General features: G+C 36.4%; 1 protein-coding gene across 1 annotated transcript in view; it reads right to left on the bottom strand.

Annotated features, from left to right (window-relative positions):
- Positions 1–6,765: 6,765 nt before the first annotated feature.
- LOC126203442 (gastrula zinc finger protein XlCGF7.1-like) overlaps positions 6,766–19,424 on the bottom strand; it is a 104,583-nt gene continuing 91,924 nt past the window's right edge. The window contains exons 4-5 of the mRNA XM_049937760.1: positions 15,236–15,601; positions 6,766–7,435 (exon numbers count right to left, since the gene is read on the bottom strand). Coding sequence (XP_049793717.1) covers positions 7,071–7,435; positions 15,236–15,601 — 731 coding nt within the window. The 3' untranslated portion in view covers positions 6,766–7,070. The remainder of the gene's footprint in view (positions 7,436–15,235; positions 15,602–19,424) is intronic.

Consider the following 19,424-nt stretch of genomic DNA (forward strand, 5'->3'; position numbering starts at 1 on the left):
CACTTCTACCCTACCCAGAACTTTAATTATGATGTGTGAGTTAACTGGCTAAGCTGTGCTTGTACTTTATTCTGCTATTCTGGAATGATTTCATAATTGTATCTATTTGAAGGTCAAATGAATAATTTTCTATGAACTATTACTGTTTACTTCATGAGCTAACTGACAGTGTATGTTGTTGTAATAGAAGTTATATATGTTCAATAAACACAACGGCACGAAGTGAGGGTTACAACACCTATGATGACCCCAACTTCTTATATTTGTTCTTAGCCAAAGGTAAAATTACTTTTATTGATGAAATTCAAATGCCACATGTAATTTCTCTGCAAATCAATTGACATTGCAATGTTCCATAATCTAAACATTCACATACATTCAGAATCTAATAGAATCACTAACAAGCAATATGTACATAGCACAATAGAACAAATAATAACTACATTACTATTTTGTTTTCTAACCATTATACATTAAATGTTATCATCTATTAATTTGTATGGCATACATAATTTCTGTCTCTTATGTGTATTGCAATGGCCAGCTGAAATGGTACAATATTAAAACTAGACAACAGTAGAACAATAAATAGCTTAGCCATTCTGATGAATATGTTGTCATTTATCCAATTTCATATGAATTGTGGCACCATACAAAGAAATTTTTGGAATAATGAAGCATGTAAGCAGCAGCAAATCATGCAAATCATTCCTTAGTTAAAAAAAGAAAGGTGCTTATTCAGAACAAGAACAAAAGCTAGCATGAATATTGTAAAAAATCAAACCATGACACATACAAAGTACTATTACAGTACCCTGTGGAAGAAAGATGTATATCAATCAAGAATACAATTGTTCAATAGCTTCCCGAGTCGTCTAAAAGCCACTAGTAAAACAAGTATCTTAAAAAAATTGTAACTTTACATCTGCTGCAAAAACTTTGCACTCGGTCTACCATAGCTTGAAATTGGAAATGTTTAATTGTGCTGTAAATTTGCAGTCTATGTTAGGTAATTTTTCTCTCATAAAATATTCTGATGTGTAAGTACCTTAAAAACAAGAATGCATAAGTGCTGAATTGTACTTTAAGCAAATTTTGTCGATACAAGCACTGTGATAGACAATGAAATGTCCACTAACCTAGGGGCTAGTGCTAGCCAATTGACTGCAGATGTTCTGTTCTTATTCACAGAAAATTCACCAGTGATAAACCTAGAAAAATGAACTATATCGAGTTGACTTTTCTGAGCTAAGGTACACAGTTATGTAACACTTTCTAAATGAAATGGTCACCTTTACTGTAAAGCGATTTATTTAAAAACCACTGTCCCAATTTTGGCCATGTGACCAAGCAGATGGATGGTGTACACAAACAGTAGTTTCATGTATTTATGCAAATGATAATATTAAACACCCAACATATCGATACATGATTTTTTGTTTTGTCCATCAACACACAATGTTACAAAATGGAAACTCCAGGTCAGAATATCAACAAAATACAAAAAGACTGATTCCTACTTACTGTCAAGATGTGATGTTAACTTGCTGACACATACGATTAAAAGTCACTTACAAGTAAGCTTTTAGCCACAGCCTTCATCAAAAACAGATAGAGAAACACACACACACACACACACACACACACACACACACACACACACACACACACACACACACAACTATGAATGTCAACAGCTCTGGTCTGAGCTGCCAGAGTTGGCAGTCCGGAGTGTGTGATGTGCGAATGTGTGAATGAATGGTGTGTGTCTCTTTCTTATTCTGACAAAGGTCATGGCCATAAGCTTATGTTTAAGTGTCTTTTAGTTGTTTCTGTCTCCAATTGAATGTGTCATCTTTATGGCAAGGAGCAATCTATCTTTTCCTACACTGTTAACAATGTTTCCTACATTTTTAACAATGTTATGTGGATACGATTTAGCATAGTTCTCAAGTTTAAAAAACTTACTGCCACATAGGAAAATTCTGTGTGTTTACTTATTGAAATAAGCCACCTGTGGTATCTGAAACAACAGGAATTTTAAGAGCATTGGTGATACTTGCAACTCCACATCCTGCATTCATGGAGTAGCAAGTGGTGGTAATTGAGACATTACAGACAAGGACGGCTAAAAGCATTGTGAGCACAGCTTGCACAGAGCAGCTGTCTGTTAACCTAGCAGGTGGCACCTGAGCATCTGAAACTGGCAGAATGGGAGTCCGTGAAGTACGCCAACTAACAGAAGGACCATAGGTTAGCTGGAGAGTTACTGTGAGTGGGTTTTTCCCAGGTGCTTGGCCATTTTGGGTCACTTGTGGTGTAAGGTGCAAGCATGGCACAGCGTGAAAGGCTGCAAAATCATTTCACACTCCACACACAGTTCACAGTCATAAGATATGTAAAATCAGCAATGACACCAAATTAAAGATGAAAACGAGACAAGAAACTCAACACCCACTCAGTAGACAGAATTGTATTTATGATTTCAAATACTTTAGTTTTGCAAATACCTACTACAAAATTAACAACTTCTAAACATCTTTAGCAATTTTAAAAAGTCCACAGATAGCACTTTAACATCAGCATCAAAATACAGTTTCAGAATTCTTATCTATGTAATTCATACTGAACTATGACCCAGTGTGTTAATCTGAGAATTAAACCATGTATTTTAATGCAAAATAAAACTGTAGATCAATACACATAGTAGCAGCATGAGGCAGAAAATGACCCCAGCTATCCATAAACGTGTACATTTTGTCATGACAGACAATAGTAAATAAGGGTAAGTTAACCATCTCACTGATTAAAATGTAAATAACATAAAAAAATGACCCCAGCAAAATCGAATGACAACGTGCGAAAGCTTGTGAAATTTTAGTCTTCATTTATGTGTAATACACGTAGCAGCAAAAAATTAAATGTAAATTTGTGATTTTGCAGTAACAAATTGGCTGGAGTCAGATCGCATGTATTTGTAGAAGAGTAGTGTGTCGGTCACAATGAAATGACAGAAATTTTTCAGGAAGCCAGTTTAGAAACTTGTAAAAGTTTTCAGTAGTCAGTTTAATGGGCAGCGACTTGTGAATTATTCACATAGCTTCATGAACCTTACCTCTGAACAGTACTGTGATGTGTCGGGCTTAGCACTTTCATAATCTAGCTAACAACTATCTGTCATTCCTCTCACTGTGTTAAATAAAGGTTCAATACGAATTTTCATTTCTAAACAATGATCGCTAGTGTTTCAAATATTATTTATACCATGGACCATAGTTCTGTCTGCAACTGATAATCATTACATGTTCACAGAATAATTTACACACTGCCACAAGAGTGTGTGTGTGTGTGTGTGTGTGCGCCCTAGATGCAAACGGCTGATCACACACTTAATAAACCCTTTTACTCGCCAGAATCCCAAGGAGCAAGAACTTCAGATCCCTTATGAAATGTGGGATCATCGCCTGCAGCAATTCACCTGTACTGAAAAGTTCATACCTTTCAGGAAAATGTTGTCTCCAGACTTTAATGTTGAGTGTCTCCGAGAACCTCCTCTACATAATAATGTGCACTGATAATATATAGCCTTCAGCAAGCCTAGACTCAGTAGTAGAACCATCAGCATTGTACCTAAATGTAGGCACAGAAATCAGATGTAATGAAAACAATAACTTTTTTACAAGAGGAAATAAGACAACATAAATATCAACAAAACAGTGAAGCTCCACAACGTCTGGCTAAAGATTAGTATGACACCTCAGATGCATGCAGATAGATGTATGGCATGGTTGACAGGCACATGAACTAGGACGATCACATGTTAAAATTTGCTCAAAAATGAAGGGCCAATGTACTAAGGGAGACCAAAACACAAAATGCAGATATTAGAGAAGGAAAGTTGCTATTCACCATACAGCAGATATGCTGAGTTGTGATAGGCATAACAAAAAATTTACACAATTACAGCTTGTGGTTTCAATTGTCTGAGACTGCAGATGTGTGTGCAAGTTGCATTTGCGGGAGTGTGCGTGTGTGTATGTGTGCATATTGCTGACAAAGGCCTTAATTGTCAAAAGCTATAATTGTGTGAATCTTTTTTTGCGCCTATCGCAACTCAGCATCTTTACTATATGGTGAGTAGCAACTTTCCCTCTCTAATATTGTTACATTCTATCCTGGATTTTCTATTGTTTGACAAAATGCAGATACATTGTTAACTATGGGTATGTTAGGTTACAGTTAATTGTTAACACTCACTGTCGTGTTTGTCAGGCAAATTCAGCCCTATTCACATACATAAATTAATGAAGCTGCAGGAGGGCGCCATCAGGAGTTTTTAACTTTGCCCCCAAGACAGTCTTGTACAAACAAATTCAGAGAACTACATAAATTATCTCCTAATTTTATTCACATGAAATAATTAACTACTTTGCTAACAAACACACACATAGTTAAAATGCAATAAATAAATAAATAAATTCCATGGTTGAAATTAACTAAAAAAGATTCTGTAAATAAGGGCACAATTCTTAGATTAACTATGGTGTAATGAAGACAAGACATCCACATTCAGAAACATGTAATATAGTTTCATTGAGTCAGTACAGAGGTCAAGTATATTTAGATGTTAATCACATAGAGTACTATTCTACTATAGCTCCAGACATAATTTGGAATGTAGTATGAATAGTACCTTTTAGGCATACTATATATAACACACATCACTGATTTTTATCAAATGGTTATATGCTGTTTCAGTTTGTTTCTGGATAACTTGACATTCACATTGTTTTACAAAATGATCCCAGGAGAACCAAAGTACAAATATTAATATTATATTTATCAACACACTCAATGAAGGAATGTTTGTATACAGGTAACACCCCATGTAAATAAACTTTTGTAGCCAATCAAGGTTTTGAACAACATTCCCAAAAGATTCCAGAACAAACTGTGCAACACAGTAAATCTATGTAGATCATTTTAGCAGTTTCTCCAGTGGTCACAAAATAAATAAATAAATAAATATATTTTCATTGCTTCTTACAGTTACATAGGAAACAAAGACCATACATTTTGTACTGTCATACTCTAATGACTAGAATGAATGGCTTTCCCATCCATGTATTCACAATTGCTCAAATGACGTATTACTCCAACTGGAAACTATCAAACCGAAACATTAATAACTGTCATAAAATTTGAAGTGGATACACAGTAACATTTATATACTAAAACTCACCAAAACACAGTTTTATCATCCTGTGTGCTCCTAATTCCAGCATCAAAGTGATTAAAAAACTGCCTTTGATGTTCACTGTAAATGAAATTACGTTTTGACCAAAGGAAATTAAGTATCTCCTTTCGCCAGAATAGGTGTCAAGCAAATAGTGTCAAGAACACAGATTCATGAATGCTTTATAAATTTAACATCATGGGAAGACAGTTTATAAAGTTAACATATCTTCTGGCAAGATAACATTATAGTACACTCTCTCTCTCTCTCTCTCTCTCTCTCTCTCTCTCTCCACCCCCTTTTCTGTTTTTCCCCTCAACAACCACAATTCCTCACTTTTACACAACAGAACTAAGCCCTAGAAAATTGCACAACCATAGGTTTATAATATCTATATTATACACACAATAAATTATGGAATATAATAAAAGGAATCAAGCACCTCTTTTACAGATAAGAAAACATAAGAACACATATCTAGTGTGCCTAATAATACTTTGTGCTATGGAATTTTAGTAGACAGCATTTAGGCACATTTTAAATACATTTAGCTACATACTTACACTTCATTCATCCCAACTCATGGACCAGTACCATGGACGCAAAATAAGCTGTGACATAACATCAAAATGTCCCATTCCATTACTACAAAGGTAGTATGATACCAGTGAAAAAACATTGCTCCTACATGTACTGTTCACACATTGATGACACAGTACACATGTATAATTAGACACATCGAAGAGAAAAGAATTAGACAGTTTTGTATTTGCTAGTCTGATTTAAGGAAGCAAAATGCATTTTGTAACGCTGCCATGCTGTATCTCCATCAACCTAAGACAGAAATTTTGTGACTTAAATTTATGATGGTTTATAATAAATAACTTAACTACATCATGTTAAAGACAAAAACAAAAAATATGTCCTGATTATCAGGCTGCCCACAAACTTCATTCTTAATGAAAACTTAACCGGGCATCCCTGTTTGACAATTTCACAGGGAAAGTCATCCCACATTAACATTTAGCCCAAGCTTGACATCAGAAATAGGGAAATAGCCAACAGAATTACTCATTATGAAAATTTTGCTGCTTCACGTGAAGATCTGTCAGGAAAGTTGAAGAGAATTCTGCCTTTAAGCCATGCAGAAGTGCATGGTAAAAAAGCAAGTAATCTTGGGGATTACTTTAGACCATTTGTGAGCAAAAATGATCATATTGCACATCTTAGGATAATGAGGGCCACATTGCCACGACAGATCCTTCCAATGTGGCACTTTGAATTTTGTTTTGTTTTTAATTTTAGAAAATATAGAACAAAAATTTAATAAAATAAATCTAAGTTCACATGAAACCAAGAAGCAAAAAGAATAGTGAGTAATACATAGTGATTGAGACAACACATCATAACTGATCTTTGAGGAAAAGAGTCATGTAGCAACTGGGGATGTAAAATTTAGTGACACTGCATATTTATGAGGACATCTGTCATCTTCCCCTTCCCCAACCCATATAACTTCCCATTAAGTAAATAATTTTGATTTAAGAAACAAGCAGTTTGTTAGACTCCACACTACCTTGAAAGTCTGTCATACTGCCATGATACATTTGGCATCAAGTTTTGAAAACTGTCATGGTCTCCACAGCAGTAGTTAAATAAAAGCAAGCTTATACACTAAATCACAACCAAATGTTCACAGATATACTAAGACTACTGACATTTAGAAAAGTAGTATATAACACCAAGTTATTCACAATCAGAATAGTCAGCCTTACACAAATCTCCCATATCTCGAAACAATGACAAATTACATTTTGGAAATATATGTGAATGTTTATTCAGTCTTATCTTTTGTATGTTCCTCTTGATCCACAGCAGCACAATCTTTTATAGATTTTTCTTCAGTTTTGACATCTGCATGACCTTTCATATGCTCCTCAAAACATGATCTTATGGTGAAGACCTTGGAACATGTAGTGCAAACATAAGATGTTGAATCCGAGTGCATCTTAAGATGTTGGTTGAGGTTACCTTTGCTGCTGAATGTCTTTAAACAGTAGTTACATTTGTGTGGCCTGATTCCAGCATGCATTTTGAGATGTACGTGCAGGTCACCTCTAAATACGAAACTTCTTGAACATTGTTCGCAAGAAAATGGCCTAACAGCCGTGTGCTTTTTCATGTGCTGATTCAGGTTACCTGGAACAACACACATTAATGTAAAATCTTTAAGGAAATAAAATTTATATAAATAGCTGTCAGAGCACAACAGAATTTGTACTGCACGAAGTCCACTGACATCACTGAAGTATTTAAAATATTTTATCTCACAAATTAAAGACCTTTCCACAGCTAAGTTAATTCCAATTTTACCGGTAGAAGCTGTCCCAAATTTTCCATATTATAATTATTCCCTATAAATAAATGTCACATACTTAATACAAGGACCTTATTGCAGTCTAACAACATACAGTATAAAATTAAATATAAACACAGAATTCCTGGACATCACCACTATTAGGATACAAAGGAGAATCCAAGCTAGTATTGGAACAAAATGAAATTGTAGACTTGAAGTTGTATCTTCACCTTTCATTTTACTCATTTTTAATGCTGAAAGAGTAGGAAGCCGTCAGTCTGTTGGTACATCATTTTATAAATACAAGTGGATAAACATTTAAAAGCATGATACAGTAATACAAAATTCACAGTAACTGAAATCCTGTGCCTCTCGTCTCACAAATCCCATTCTGTACTTCATACTAGGAAAATAACTTGTCAAACAGATACAATGAATAAATTTTTTGGCTGATGGTTTTCGCAATAGCTGATTTTGACTTTTCCAAACAAAAATCTAAAAAATTCAGTTATCAAACAAGGAATACAACAGAGTTAGTACCACAGCTTGTCTTCTGAAAGGTGATTCAACAGAGACTGATTGACCTTTTTAACCACAAAACAACTTAACTTCTCTCCTATGTCCATACCAGGTACAAGCATTGAACATTGACCCTACTGCACTGCACATACGCGTAAATAATCGCGAATGTAATGCATTATCAGTAACTGAAACATCTGTCACTTACAGGTTAACAATGGGGAGCAGCCTGAGATGAACAGTTGTGTGTAATCATTTGGGACTGCAGGTCCATAATCAGTGTAAAGGTGGTGTCATGTTTCCAGAAACACATAACTGCTGCTTTTGCACCACATCCACATGGTTCTGCAGGGTCACTTATTGGTAACTGTAATATTGTTGTGTGGTCAATGAAGAGGCTGCTCTTTATAGGATCCATCCCTTGGGATAGTCTTTCTGTGCTACTTTCTAGTGTCTGAGTGTAGAACTCATGATAGATGCATAACAAACTCTGACAACCATGGGCATCTTACAACAATACAGTGTACAGGCTCAGACAAGTTCAACTCTATGAAGAATGGAAGAAGAATGTAGACAGCTTGGGTGGCTTAAATGGGAGTACGGAAAGAGTTATCCTACAGCAGATACCATAATCTAGTCCCTGGAATTTATTCCAAAATAGAGTACAGAAGGGCTCTCGAAAGTGGTTTGCAAATACACAAAGCAACCCAATGTTGGGTTCCTTGGTGATATATTCCCTCCCTCACAATAGGGGAAAATAGAAAAATTTCAGCCAACAGTGGAGCCTGTGGTACCAAGAAAGTTCTAGTACCAGAGTGACTAAAACCTTTCAAGCTACCTCTTCTGGCAGCCTGCATATGTTATCACACAAAAAAAGACTGTCCTCAATGTGAACTGATGAAGTCTGGGCACATTTTATTCAGAAACCGTGAAACATGTGTATGTGCGCAACTGAAACATACTACAGCCACGTTCAGAGTTAAATAACTAAAAATTTGGCTGGACAGGATGAAAGCTAGCTAAATGACCTGTACAGTGGAAATTACCGAACAGACATGTATCTACAAGACTGTGTAAACTTAAGGACAAGTGCACCCCAAGCAACAAACACAATCAACAGTTGCTTATATTCTAATTTCTGCCTGCATCGATGTAACACAAGATGCTGAGCTACAAATGCAGCTGTTGCCTCAGCATCAATAGTAGCAGTCTGTTAGCCACTTTCATCACTCCCTACAAACTGCAAAGCCAATTGGCTGCTGACATTTCAAAGGAACCCAACCACACAGCAGTCTTGAACCATTTATCAATGACTAGGCAGCGATGCACAACAACACATCATTTCTCCTCCCTCCTTTCCTTCCTCCTCCCCCTCCTTTTCTTCCTTCTCCGCCCTCCCCTCTCAATAACCATCTTACTTATTTACTATTCATATTTATAATTCCCAAGTGCAACATACATGTGCTATCTACATTGTTCTCAAGTTGTACTGTTACATGTTGAATCAAAAAATATAGAATAAAACATACCAACTGAGAAGAATCAAGCATTTTAAGTTCTTTACCATTTGCCACATGTGCATTATTGATGCAGATTTTTGTTTCTGCCCCCTCCCACACCCAATCCCTTTGTCATGTATTGTATTGTTTGTTTGTTTGTTTCAGATTAATTGCTCAGCAGGTCCCAATATTAATTTTATCACTTTCTCAAGACTGAGTCTTTCCCTTTTCCCAGTTAAACATAAAAAGAGAAAAGTGATTACATGAAATTAAGATTGCCACAAGTATGCTACTGAACAATTTGAAAATTTGTTGTTCTATTTATCACTTAGTTCATTCAAATCTGTTGAATGATTCATATAGTGATAAATACTGCTACACTGCAATACAGAAACATTACTGAGAAACTATGAGTGTTGGCCTGTTAAATACAACTGTACATTACACATGCTTGTGGACACCTCTCTTCTAACACTGCTGGCTGATGTGTGGCAATATGTACTCTAACCATTCCTCTTATATTTGTTGATAGTGTTCCACACAATGACATGTTCCTGTTATAGAGGACATGAAATAAAATCAGTATAGATAAAATTTTGAGTATAAAATTATGTCCAAAAACACAAAATTCTGCCTCTCAGTTAAGTCCAGTTGCTTGGAGCAACCATACAATCTGTAGCTAATGGCTGTACTATTATGACTGCCTTCAGTTGCAAATTACATTGCATTTCATTCCCCTGAAATTAAGTGTATATGTTTGTGATAGGATGTACAGGAAAATGTGTTAGCAATTATTGGACACTTCCATGCCACATAAATGACCTACATATCTTCTTCTAGTTGGGAAAGAAACACCATGTTTTCTAAAATTCTCTTTCAACTTGACATTAAATTCCTTTAATACTAAGTTATGGGATTCACTCAGATTCAGATTAACAATAATTTACTACTTACATGTTCCGTGAATTATTTTTACAATAATTGTCAACGCATTAAAACTTCATTGGTACAATAGATGGGTAAGATACGTTATTTTTGTTGTTGTTTTTGCTGTTGCCATTATCATCATCAGCTCCAGTACGTCTTGTCTGATGCAGCTCTCTACATTACAGTCAAGTCAGCCAAAGAAGATATCTGACAGTTGCAGTGTGCTTAGTGTGACTGTTTATCACATCTACTTCAACAAATAACATCATATGGTTTTGTGTACATCCATGGCAATGCAACATTGCTGGTGCAGATCTATAGATAATTACTGTTTTTGCCTGCAGCTGTTTGGGCTTTGTAGCTGAAAGCTAGCAACAATGGTGCCAGTTGTCAGGGATTATCTTTTGTCAACTCTCTTGTAGTCTATTCTGTGTCACATATTCATCCCTGCACAACTACAGCAACATATATCCATTTGAACCTCTTCAACTTTTGTGGTCTTGTCCTCCTCAGTTGCACGTAATACTACGGTATATTGATATTTTCACTTATGGACTGTCTGACAGCAACTGAATAAAACACAATTTTAGTGCCATACGCGTTTTGCCTTTATTTTCTGCAAGGCATCATCAGTGGCCTGGAATATGTACATATGTTAGCTATTTTATTTACATTTTTGTCGCTGTGCCTATAGGTTATAAACAGTTCTGGGAACAGCAAAAACAACAACAAAAATAACGTATCTTACCCATCTATTGTACCAATGAAGTTTTAATGTGTTGACAATTATTGTAAAAATAATTCACGGAACATGTAAGTAGTAAATTATTGTTAATCTGAATCTGAGTGAATCCCATAACTTAGTATTACTACTTAATAGGAAATACCAACCACCAGAACTGTTTATAACCTATAGGCACAGTGACAAAAATGTAAATAAAATAGCTAACATATGTACATATTCCAGGCCACTGATGATGCCTTGCAGAAAATAAAGGCGAAACGTGTATGGCACTAAAATTGTGTTTTATTCAGTTGCTGTTGGACGGTCCATAAGTGAAAATTATCAATATACCATACCATTTGAACCTGCTTACTATACTGAAGTCTTGGTCTCCCTCTGCTTTCCTCCATTTGCATATTTATGATTTCTTGAGCATCATGATGTGTCCTATCAACAGATACCTTCTTTTAGTTAAGGGGGTAGTCTTACTCGGAAAGTTCAAAAAATCTGTTATCGTCTTACACTGTTCTCTGGGATGTCTATTTTATTGCAGTATTCATCACAAGCTTGCCAGAATCTCCATTACTGAGTTACAAAGCAATTTGTGAAAAAGTGTCTCTAAAAACCAATCACAGAGGGAAAATGTAATCGACATGTAATTTCAATGATGGAAATCATCAATGTGCTCAAACTTCAGATTGGGCCCACTTGTTACAACTTCTGTACAAAAGTGGATGGAAAACATATCGCTCAAGTTGAGCAGCAGATGACCAAAGCTGCCAAAGAGGCTCACAGGACTATCATGGCCATGAAGAAGATGGAGGAAACATTCATTTTGGATCCAGAAATACTGCTGTATGGTATGGGCGTTGCTGACTAGAGGTATGTTTAACTTAAATACAAAAAAATGTAATCAAAAACATTCAATGAATTTTTCAAATTGGTTGGAAACATAACTTGAAAAAGGTACATATGATTTTGATTGGTATTTGATGCCCTTGTTCTAAATTGAATCCTCTATTAGCATACATAGTCATTTTGTGATATCTTCAAATGTCTGTTTCATGGCACATTTTCATCTCAATTTTGTGGGCAAAGACATTCACATTTATTTCAACACATCATCATTTTGTTAGAACTTAAAATTTTTCAATTATACTATGTATGCTGGCAGAAAACATATTGAAAATTATTTACACAAAATCATTTTGTTACATGTCAAATAGCAGGGTTTGGGAATTCCCACTGATGACCAATTTTCTGGCTGCAAGGGATCCTTCCATCTCATGAAGAGGTTGCAAGGATCATCCAATGTGCGCACAAAAGTGACTTCTTAAAGAGAAACGTGTAAGGAATGAAATTATGCAAGTGTGCGGTGTCTGTTCCTTCGAACATGTCTGAAGAACACACACACTACACACATTCATGTAATTGATTCATCTCAACGGGCAATGAATCCACCCTCTTCAGTGTGGATGCAATATTACAGTCGACCACCTCCTGCAGGAATATGAAAGTAGCAAGCACAGAACACATAGACGGAGACTGCAGGTAGGTGGCATTACATGGGAATGTGGGTTGGCCAGGTGGCATGCCGAGATAGTCTGTACAACTGCAGTAAACTCTGTGCCCAGGTGATGCAGAGGTTAATACAACTGCCTAGTGAGCAGGCGATCCCAGGTTCAAATCCTAGTCCGGCACAAATTTTCACTCGTCACCACTGATTCCACATAATGTCTCATGGCAGCTGACATCAATAGTTCATTCCTTTTCTTCCCTTCCACCTTCAATTTAAAGAACAAAACTGTATCATTAGACTTAGCATGACTTTATTTTACTCAGCAAAAATCATAAAAACTACCTATTTTTCATGCAGTCACAGAGGGCTATCCCCTTAAGTTGTGCCACAAATTTCCCCCTCCACCTCACACACACACACACACACACACACACACACACACACACTGCAAATTCAATTCAGTAAATCTTCATTAATTACTTAATTACTCAATTTACCCCCCTGACCTACAGGATTATTCTGCAATACCACATTTGAAAATATTCTATTCTCTTCTTGTCTGAAATGCTTATTGCCCACATTTTACTTCATTACAAGACTTGATGCCATTCAAATACCTCCCATAATCTTAAATTTATACTTAATTTTTACAAATTTATCTTTTTCAGATACGCTTGCTTTTCTTGCTGTTAGCACTTTGCATCTCACATCCTCTTAACTTTAGCCACAGATAGTTATTTTGCTATTTGAATAGCAAAACTTACTAACTGCTTTTAGTATCTCAATCCCTCATCTAATTTTATCAGCATTAGCTGATTTAATTTGACCACATTCCATTACTCTTGTTTTACTTTTGTTGAAAGTCATCTATAACCTCTTACCAAGATGCTACCTATTTTATTTTTAACTGCTCTATAAAATCCTTTGCTGTCTGACAGAATTACAATGTCATCAGCAGACCTTAAAGCTTTCATTTCATGTCTCTGAACTTTAATCCCAGTATCAAACTACTCCTTGCTTTTGTTTACTTTTTACTGAGTGTACAGATTCAATAACATTGAGGAGAAGCTGCAACCCTGTCTTACACCATCTGACTTACTGCTCGTCTTTGATGTCCATCAGCTCAACTGCAGTTTGGCTTCTGTGTAAACTGCAGGTCAACTTTCAAGCTCTTTTTTATCCTTGCTACCTCCAGGATTTCCTTGCTACCTCCAGGATTTCAAATAGTGTATTCCAGTCAACAGTTCCACAACCTTCTTTGTATCTACAAATGCTATAAATGTAGGTTTGCCCTTTTTCAGTCTATCTCCTAAGGTAAGTCATAGTGTTAGTAGGGATTTGAGGAGTTGTAAAAAATAAACCACTTTAATCTGGACTTTAAACACAAGACATTTAATTTCAGTGTGTAGGTCATCAAAGTGTGCTTCACTTATTTCTATGCTAAATATCTCCAGTCCTAAGGGAGGTCTGGTGAAGCTCTATATTATAGTCAAGTTGACGCAAGAAGATCTCTGACAGCTGCAGTGTGCTTTGTATGACTGCTTATCACATGTATTTGAACAAATCACTTAATGAGTTTTGTACACATTTATGGCAATGCATCAGTGTTGTCACAGCTCTACAGATTACTACTGTTTTTGCCTGAAGTTGTTTGGGCTTTGTAGCTGAAAGTTGGTAACAATGCTGCCAGTTGTGAGGGATCATCTTCTGGCAATTCTCCTACAGTCTAATCTGTGTTGCATATTCATTCCTGCGTAACTATTGCAACATATATCCATCTGAATCTGCTTACTGTACTGGAGAATACTCCAGTTCTTCTTCTTCTTCTTCTTCTTCTTCTTGTGCAATATTTGTGTGTATCAGAATTATTCTAAAACTCAGATGGATTATCAACACATTTTCTATTGTACAAATGTCAAATAGTGACAAGTGTCATGAGAATATACCATAATCATGATTTGCTACTAAATATCTGACTTGCTTATTAAATACATGGCTAGTTATGTCACAATAACTTTCATCCACAACCAGCAACAGTTCAAGGTATGGATCATCTTCACTTTGGCTATGCACACAGTGAAAGTACAATTAGTCTTGGTTAAACTGCTCTTTTGCAGCAGCAGACCTCAAGGAAATCCATATTCAAGATAAAAAATGATAGCTAATAAAAGTTACCGCAATTTAGACAGTAAGTCTTTTTAACAGTCTCTCAGAAATGCCAAAAAGACATAAAATGTGTTGAATTCCTGCTCTGGGAGAAACAATATAGCTACAGCCACACTAATGAAAACAATTTAGTCAAATATTCAAAAACTCACCATTATTTAAATACACTAAACTTGCTGAACATTTTAACTGATACTTCAATGAAGTAATCACAATTTTCAGTGCAGCTCAAAATAATATGATACAAAAAAATTCAGTGCGTTGCAGAATTACGAATAAACATTACCTCTTGAGCTGAAATTCTTGTGGCAAACATCACAGGTGTGAGGTTTCTTCCCTGCATGTGTAGCAGCATGCTTCCTGAGCACAGCCATGGTTGGAAAAGATTTATTGCACGAATCACAAACAAACGGTTTCATGCCTGTGTGCTCTGTCTCATGCACTAGCATAGTATCTCTGCGCACAAAGCCTTTGGAGCAGTATCTGCACTGGAATGGGTGTACTCCGAGATGAGTGCGAATATGATAAGTCAAACTACTTCTGTTTAAAAAAGGTCTAGAGCATAAAGGACAGGGAACAGGCTTTTGTTTCTGATTGTCACCATTCGAGTCTCCAGTATCAGATGCTTGGGAAAGCGGTGAAATCTGTTTATCTGAAACAAATATGCAACAAATCAAAATACAGTGTATCTTCCAAGTGAGGAGTTAGGAAGACTTAAATCCTCAAAACATCACACTTACACTGATATGAGTCACTTAATAACCAAAGAGACAATTATGGGGAAAATAGCCTCTGAATTTCAAGAATGTTGAAAGCTAATGCCAAAATTTCATTAAAAAAGTCAGCAAACAGTGACTTATTTGAACATTACTCTTTTAGATTTCATTAATCTTTAATTAGCTTCCTACAGTTATGTATTTAATATGCTGGCTCCATTATGTGCAACAAAATTTCACGCTGCAATAGCAAACAGTTTTTATAGGATGTATGCCAATGTGTGTAAACAATACCTGTTCAACTGCATCCTGTTCAGACTAACAGTAATGTGCTGGCTAGTCAAAAGTAGGGTCACAAGGCTCATAGTGTGCAGCTGATTTCTGAGGGTCATTGTCATTGAGCCAGTGACAAAGGTGTAGATTTTCAGCTTCAGTCAATGAATATTCCTGCTAAAGCTAATACAATGTGCTGAGCTGCCTACATTTGTTGATTATTATTCATGGATGCAATCCTATAATCCACCTGGCCTTAATCTATACTAGCCCCTCTCCACACCACCTCCATTCCAGCCCCAACTGGTAACTTCACTCATTCAGACCTCAGCGACTCCTCTTCACAATCACAATGTCCCTCTTTCTCTGTTCTACCTCACCCTCCCATACAGTCCTCCATGTTACCGTGTACTGTGCACAACTTTCTCTCTCTCTCTCTCTCTCTCTCTCTCTCTCTCTCTCTCTCTCTCTCACACACACACACACACACACACACACACACAATCAACAATGTAATTAGCTGGAAGAATGTTCCATACGGATGTGCACGTGGGAGTGCGGGAGGGGGGGTGTCAAAGTCAAAGACAAAATACTGGAACAAGGAACTACTGCACTGAAAGACAGTTTCAGCATTTTAAAGTGCAGTCAAAATACTGGCGATATGTATTTATCAGAATGAAGCTAATTTTAACTAAAATGTATCTTGGCATAAATAAAGTTCAAATAAGTGGGTGGTCGCCATATTTCCTCAATTTAATCTGCTGCCAAAGCTTCAAAAGCAATCATTGTGGATAAAATAATAATGCTAACACATAAATAAATTTAAGCTATGTAGTAAAACATACTCTTCTTCTTCTTCTTATTATTATTATTATGTTCAGGACACAGAAATCAGGTTTATATAAAGGTGGTGTTATACAGCTTTAATGAATGTTAAGAACTGTGTTATGCAATACACAGCTGTAACAGTATATTTTATTAGACACAATCAATTTCAGTCTAGGATCAGTTCATCATTTAACCCAAAAACCATCCCAGTTAAATATTTTCATAACTAGATAACAGTTACCAGACATACAGCATTCCACCACTGATAGTACCTGTGTATACGTGATGTTATGCGCAGTTAACCTCATAGATGTTTGTTTGTCAAACACACAAATGTCTACGAGTTTAATGGATCATATTATTATACATCTACAGCTACTACCAGTGTTGGAACAATGTATATCTGATAACCATTAGTCTATTTACACATACACATAGCTGAGATGGTTTCTCTGAGCAGGTCGTCTGATTCTAGACTGAAATCAATTGTCTCTAATAAAATATACTGATACAGCTGTGTACAGCACAATGCAGTTTTTGAAAACCAATTTTGTTGTTTTCAAAGGCAACATCATGGCATTCATCTTATGCAGTTAGGGGACACAATGGAAAACTTAAATCTGGATAGCTAGATGATAATTTGAACTTCATTCCTCCCAAACGAGAGTGTAATGCCTGCACTACTTCATTTGGTCAAAATATGAGGTGTGACTTCAAAGTAATTGCGGATTTTTTAATTTTGCAAGCTTTATACAATTTTTTTTTTCCATATGTTCCTGATGTACGTTTGCATTTTCAGTTGTTTTGAATATTTCATTTATTATTATCAGTTGAAAAGGTTATACATATTTTTAAGCGATTGATAAACTTTAACTTCCAAAAAACGACAGCTCAAAGGATTTGCATTAAATTTTGCTTGAAAAATGGAATAAAGTGCAGCACCACATTTGAAATGTTGAGTATGGCTTTTGGTGAATCTACTATGAGTGGGACAAGTATTTATGAGTGGTATAAACAGTTTAAAGAAGGTCGAGCGAAGACACTGAAGACAACTGCCTTGGACGCCTTAGCACATCAATTACTGACAACAATGTGCAAGAAAATCACTGAATAACCATCATCATCAGAGAGGTTGCTGCTCTCAGCATAGCCTATGGTTCATACCAAGCATTTTTTTTTTTTTTTTTTTTTTTGCATTAGACATTATGGTCAGTAAGGAATACCAGCTAGAAGTTATAAGCTGTTATGTGCTATTTGTGTGCAGCAATCCAAAGAAAATGGCCAGAATTGTGGCAAAATCGCTCATGGAAACTGAATCATGATAAAGCTTCCACTCTCACCTCAATGCTTTTCCGTAATTTTTTGGCAAAAAACAAAACCATTTTGTTGCCTTAGCCACCACATTCACCGGACATAGCCCCTTGCAGCTCCTTTCTATTCCTGTAGCTAAAGAGAATCATGAAAGAACATTGTTTTGGCACCATTGATGAGATAGAAACAAAATCACTGGAAGAGCTGAACACTATAACAAAAAGTGAGTCTTAGAAGTTCTTCGAAGATTGGAAAAAGCGCTGATAAAAGTGTATAATATCTAAGGGGGATTACTTTGAAGGGGACAAAGCTGATGCTGAATAAATAAAGAATATTTTAAAAAACTAAAAAGTCCCATTTTTAATCACACCTTGTAAGCGGAGCTATTACATATTATAGAGTGCGAAATCTCAACCGCGGTGGGACTAACGAGTTCCTTTCTTGAAGAATGTCATTATTACAAAAATCAAATGATGAAAAATGAGTTTATCAAAGGTCAGTAAATAGTGCAGTTGTCACTTAAAGTCATTAATATCAACAACAACATATAGTGCAAAATTAGAAGTCAAGTTTCATAATATAATCTGGAGTAAAGCAAAAAGTTTATTTAGCTACATGACGTGATAGCATCTGCATGTTATCAGAACAATATGTCCAATTGCAGCAACTACTTTTTATTGAATGCTTTTCCCATCTGATGTTAGTAAGGATCAGATTCCAGGTTGGAATATCAGCTGTTATGGAAAGGATAGTGCCCCCCTTGTCACCCAACACCATCTTGGAATGGAACAACTGAATTTCATCCTTCGTTGGGGCCTTGATTATCTATCATCATACCCTAATATGAGGGACAGTCTACCCAAGATTCTTCCCACACCTCCTGAAGGGGTGTTCCATCACCCAAATACCTACCCTCCACAACATTCTAGTCAATGTGTATGCTATTCCAAATCCCAACCCCTTGCCACAGAGATCATATCCCTATGGAATAGCCAGGTGTAAGACCTGCCCAATCCAACCACCCAGCACTTCCCACTCCAGTCCCGTCACAGGCTTATCCTATCCCCATCAGAGGCCAGGCCACCTGCGAAAGCACCCATATGGTGTACCAGTTCTGCTGGGTTTGTTGCTACTAACAAGCTATCTGCCAGGATAAATGGTGGCCACCCTGTTCAAAGGCTGATTTCTCAACCCAGGTCATCTGGATTCTACCCTCCACCACCACCCTTTCCAAACTGAGCAAATGCAAGTTATGCTTACAACACATTCTCCACTACCAGAATCATCCTGGACTCAACCTATGGTAACCTCCTATCCCCACACCCTCCGCCCAGCAGTTTCTGCCCA

The sequence above is a fragment of the Schistocerca nitens genome, chromosome 9, assembly GCF_023898315.1.
Source record: "Schistocerca nitens isolate TAMUIC-IGC-003100 chromosome 9, iqSchNite1.1, whole genome shotgun sequence".
In the NCBI taxonomy this organism is placed as follows: Eukaryota; Metazoa; Arthropoda; class Insecta; order Orthoptera; family Acrididae; genus Schistocerca; species Schistocerca nitens.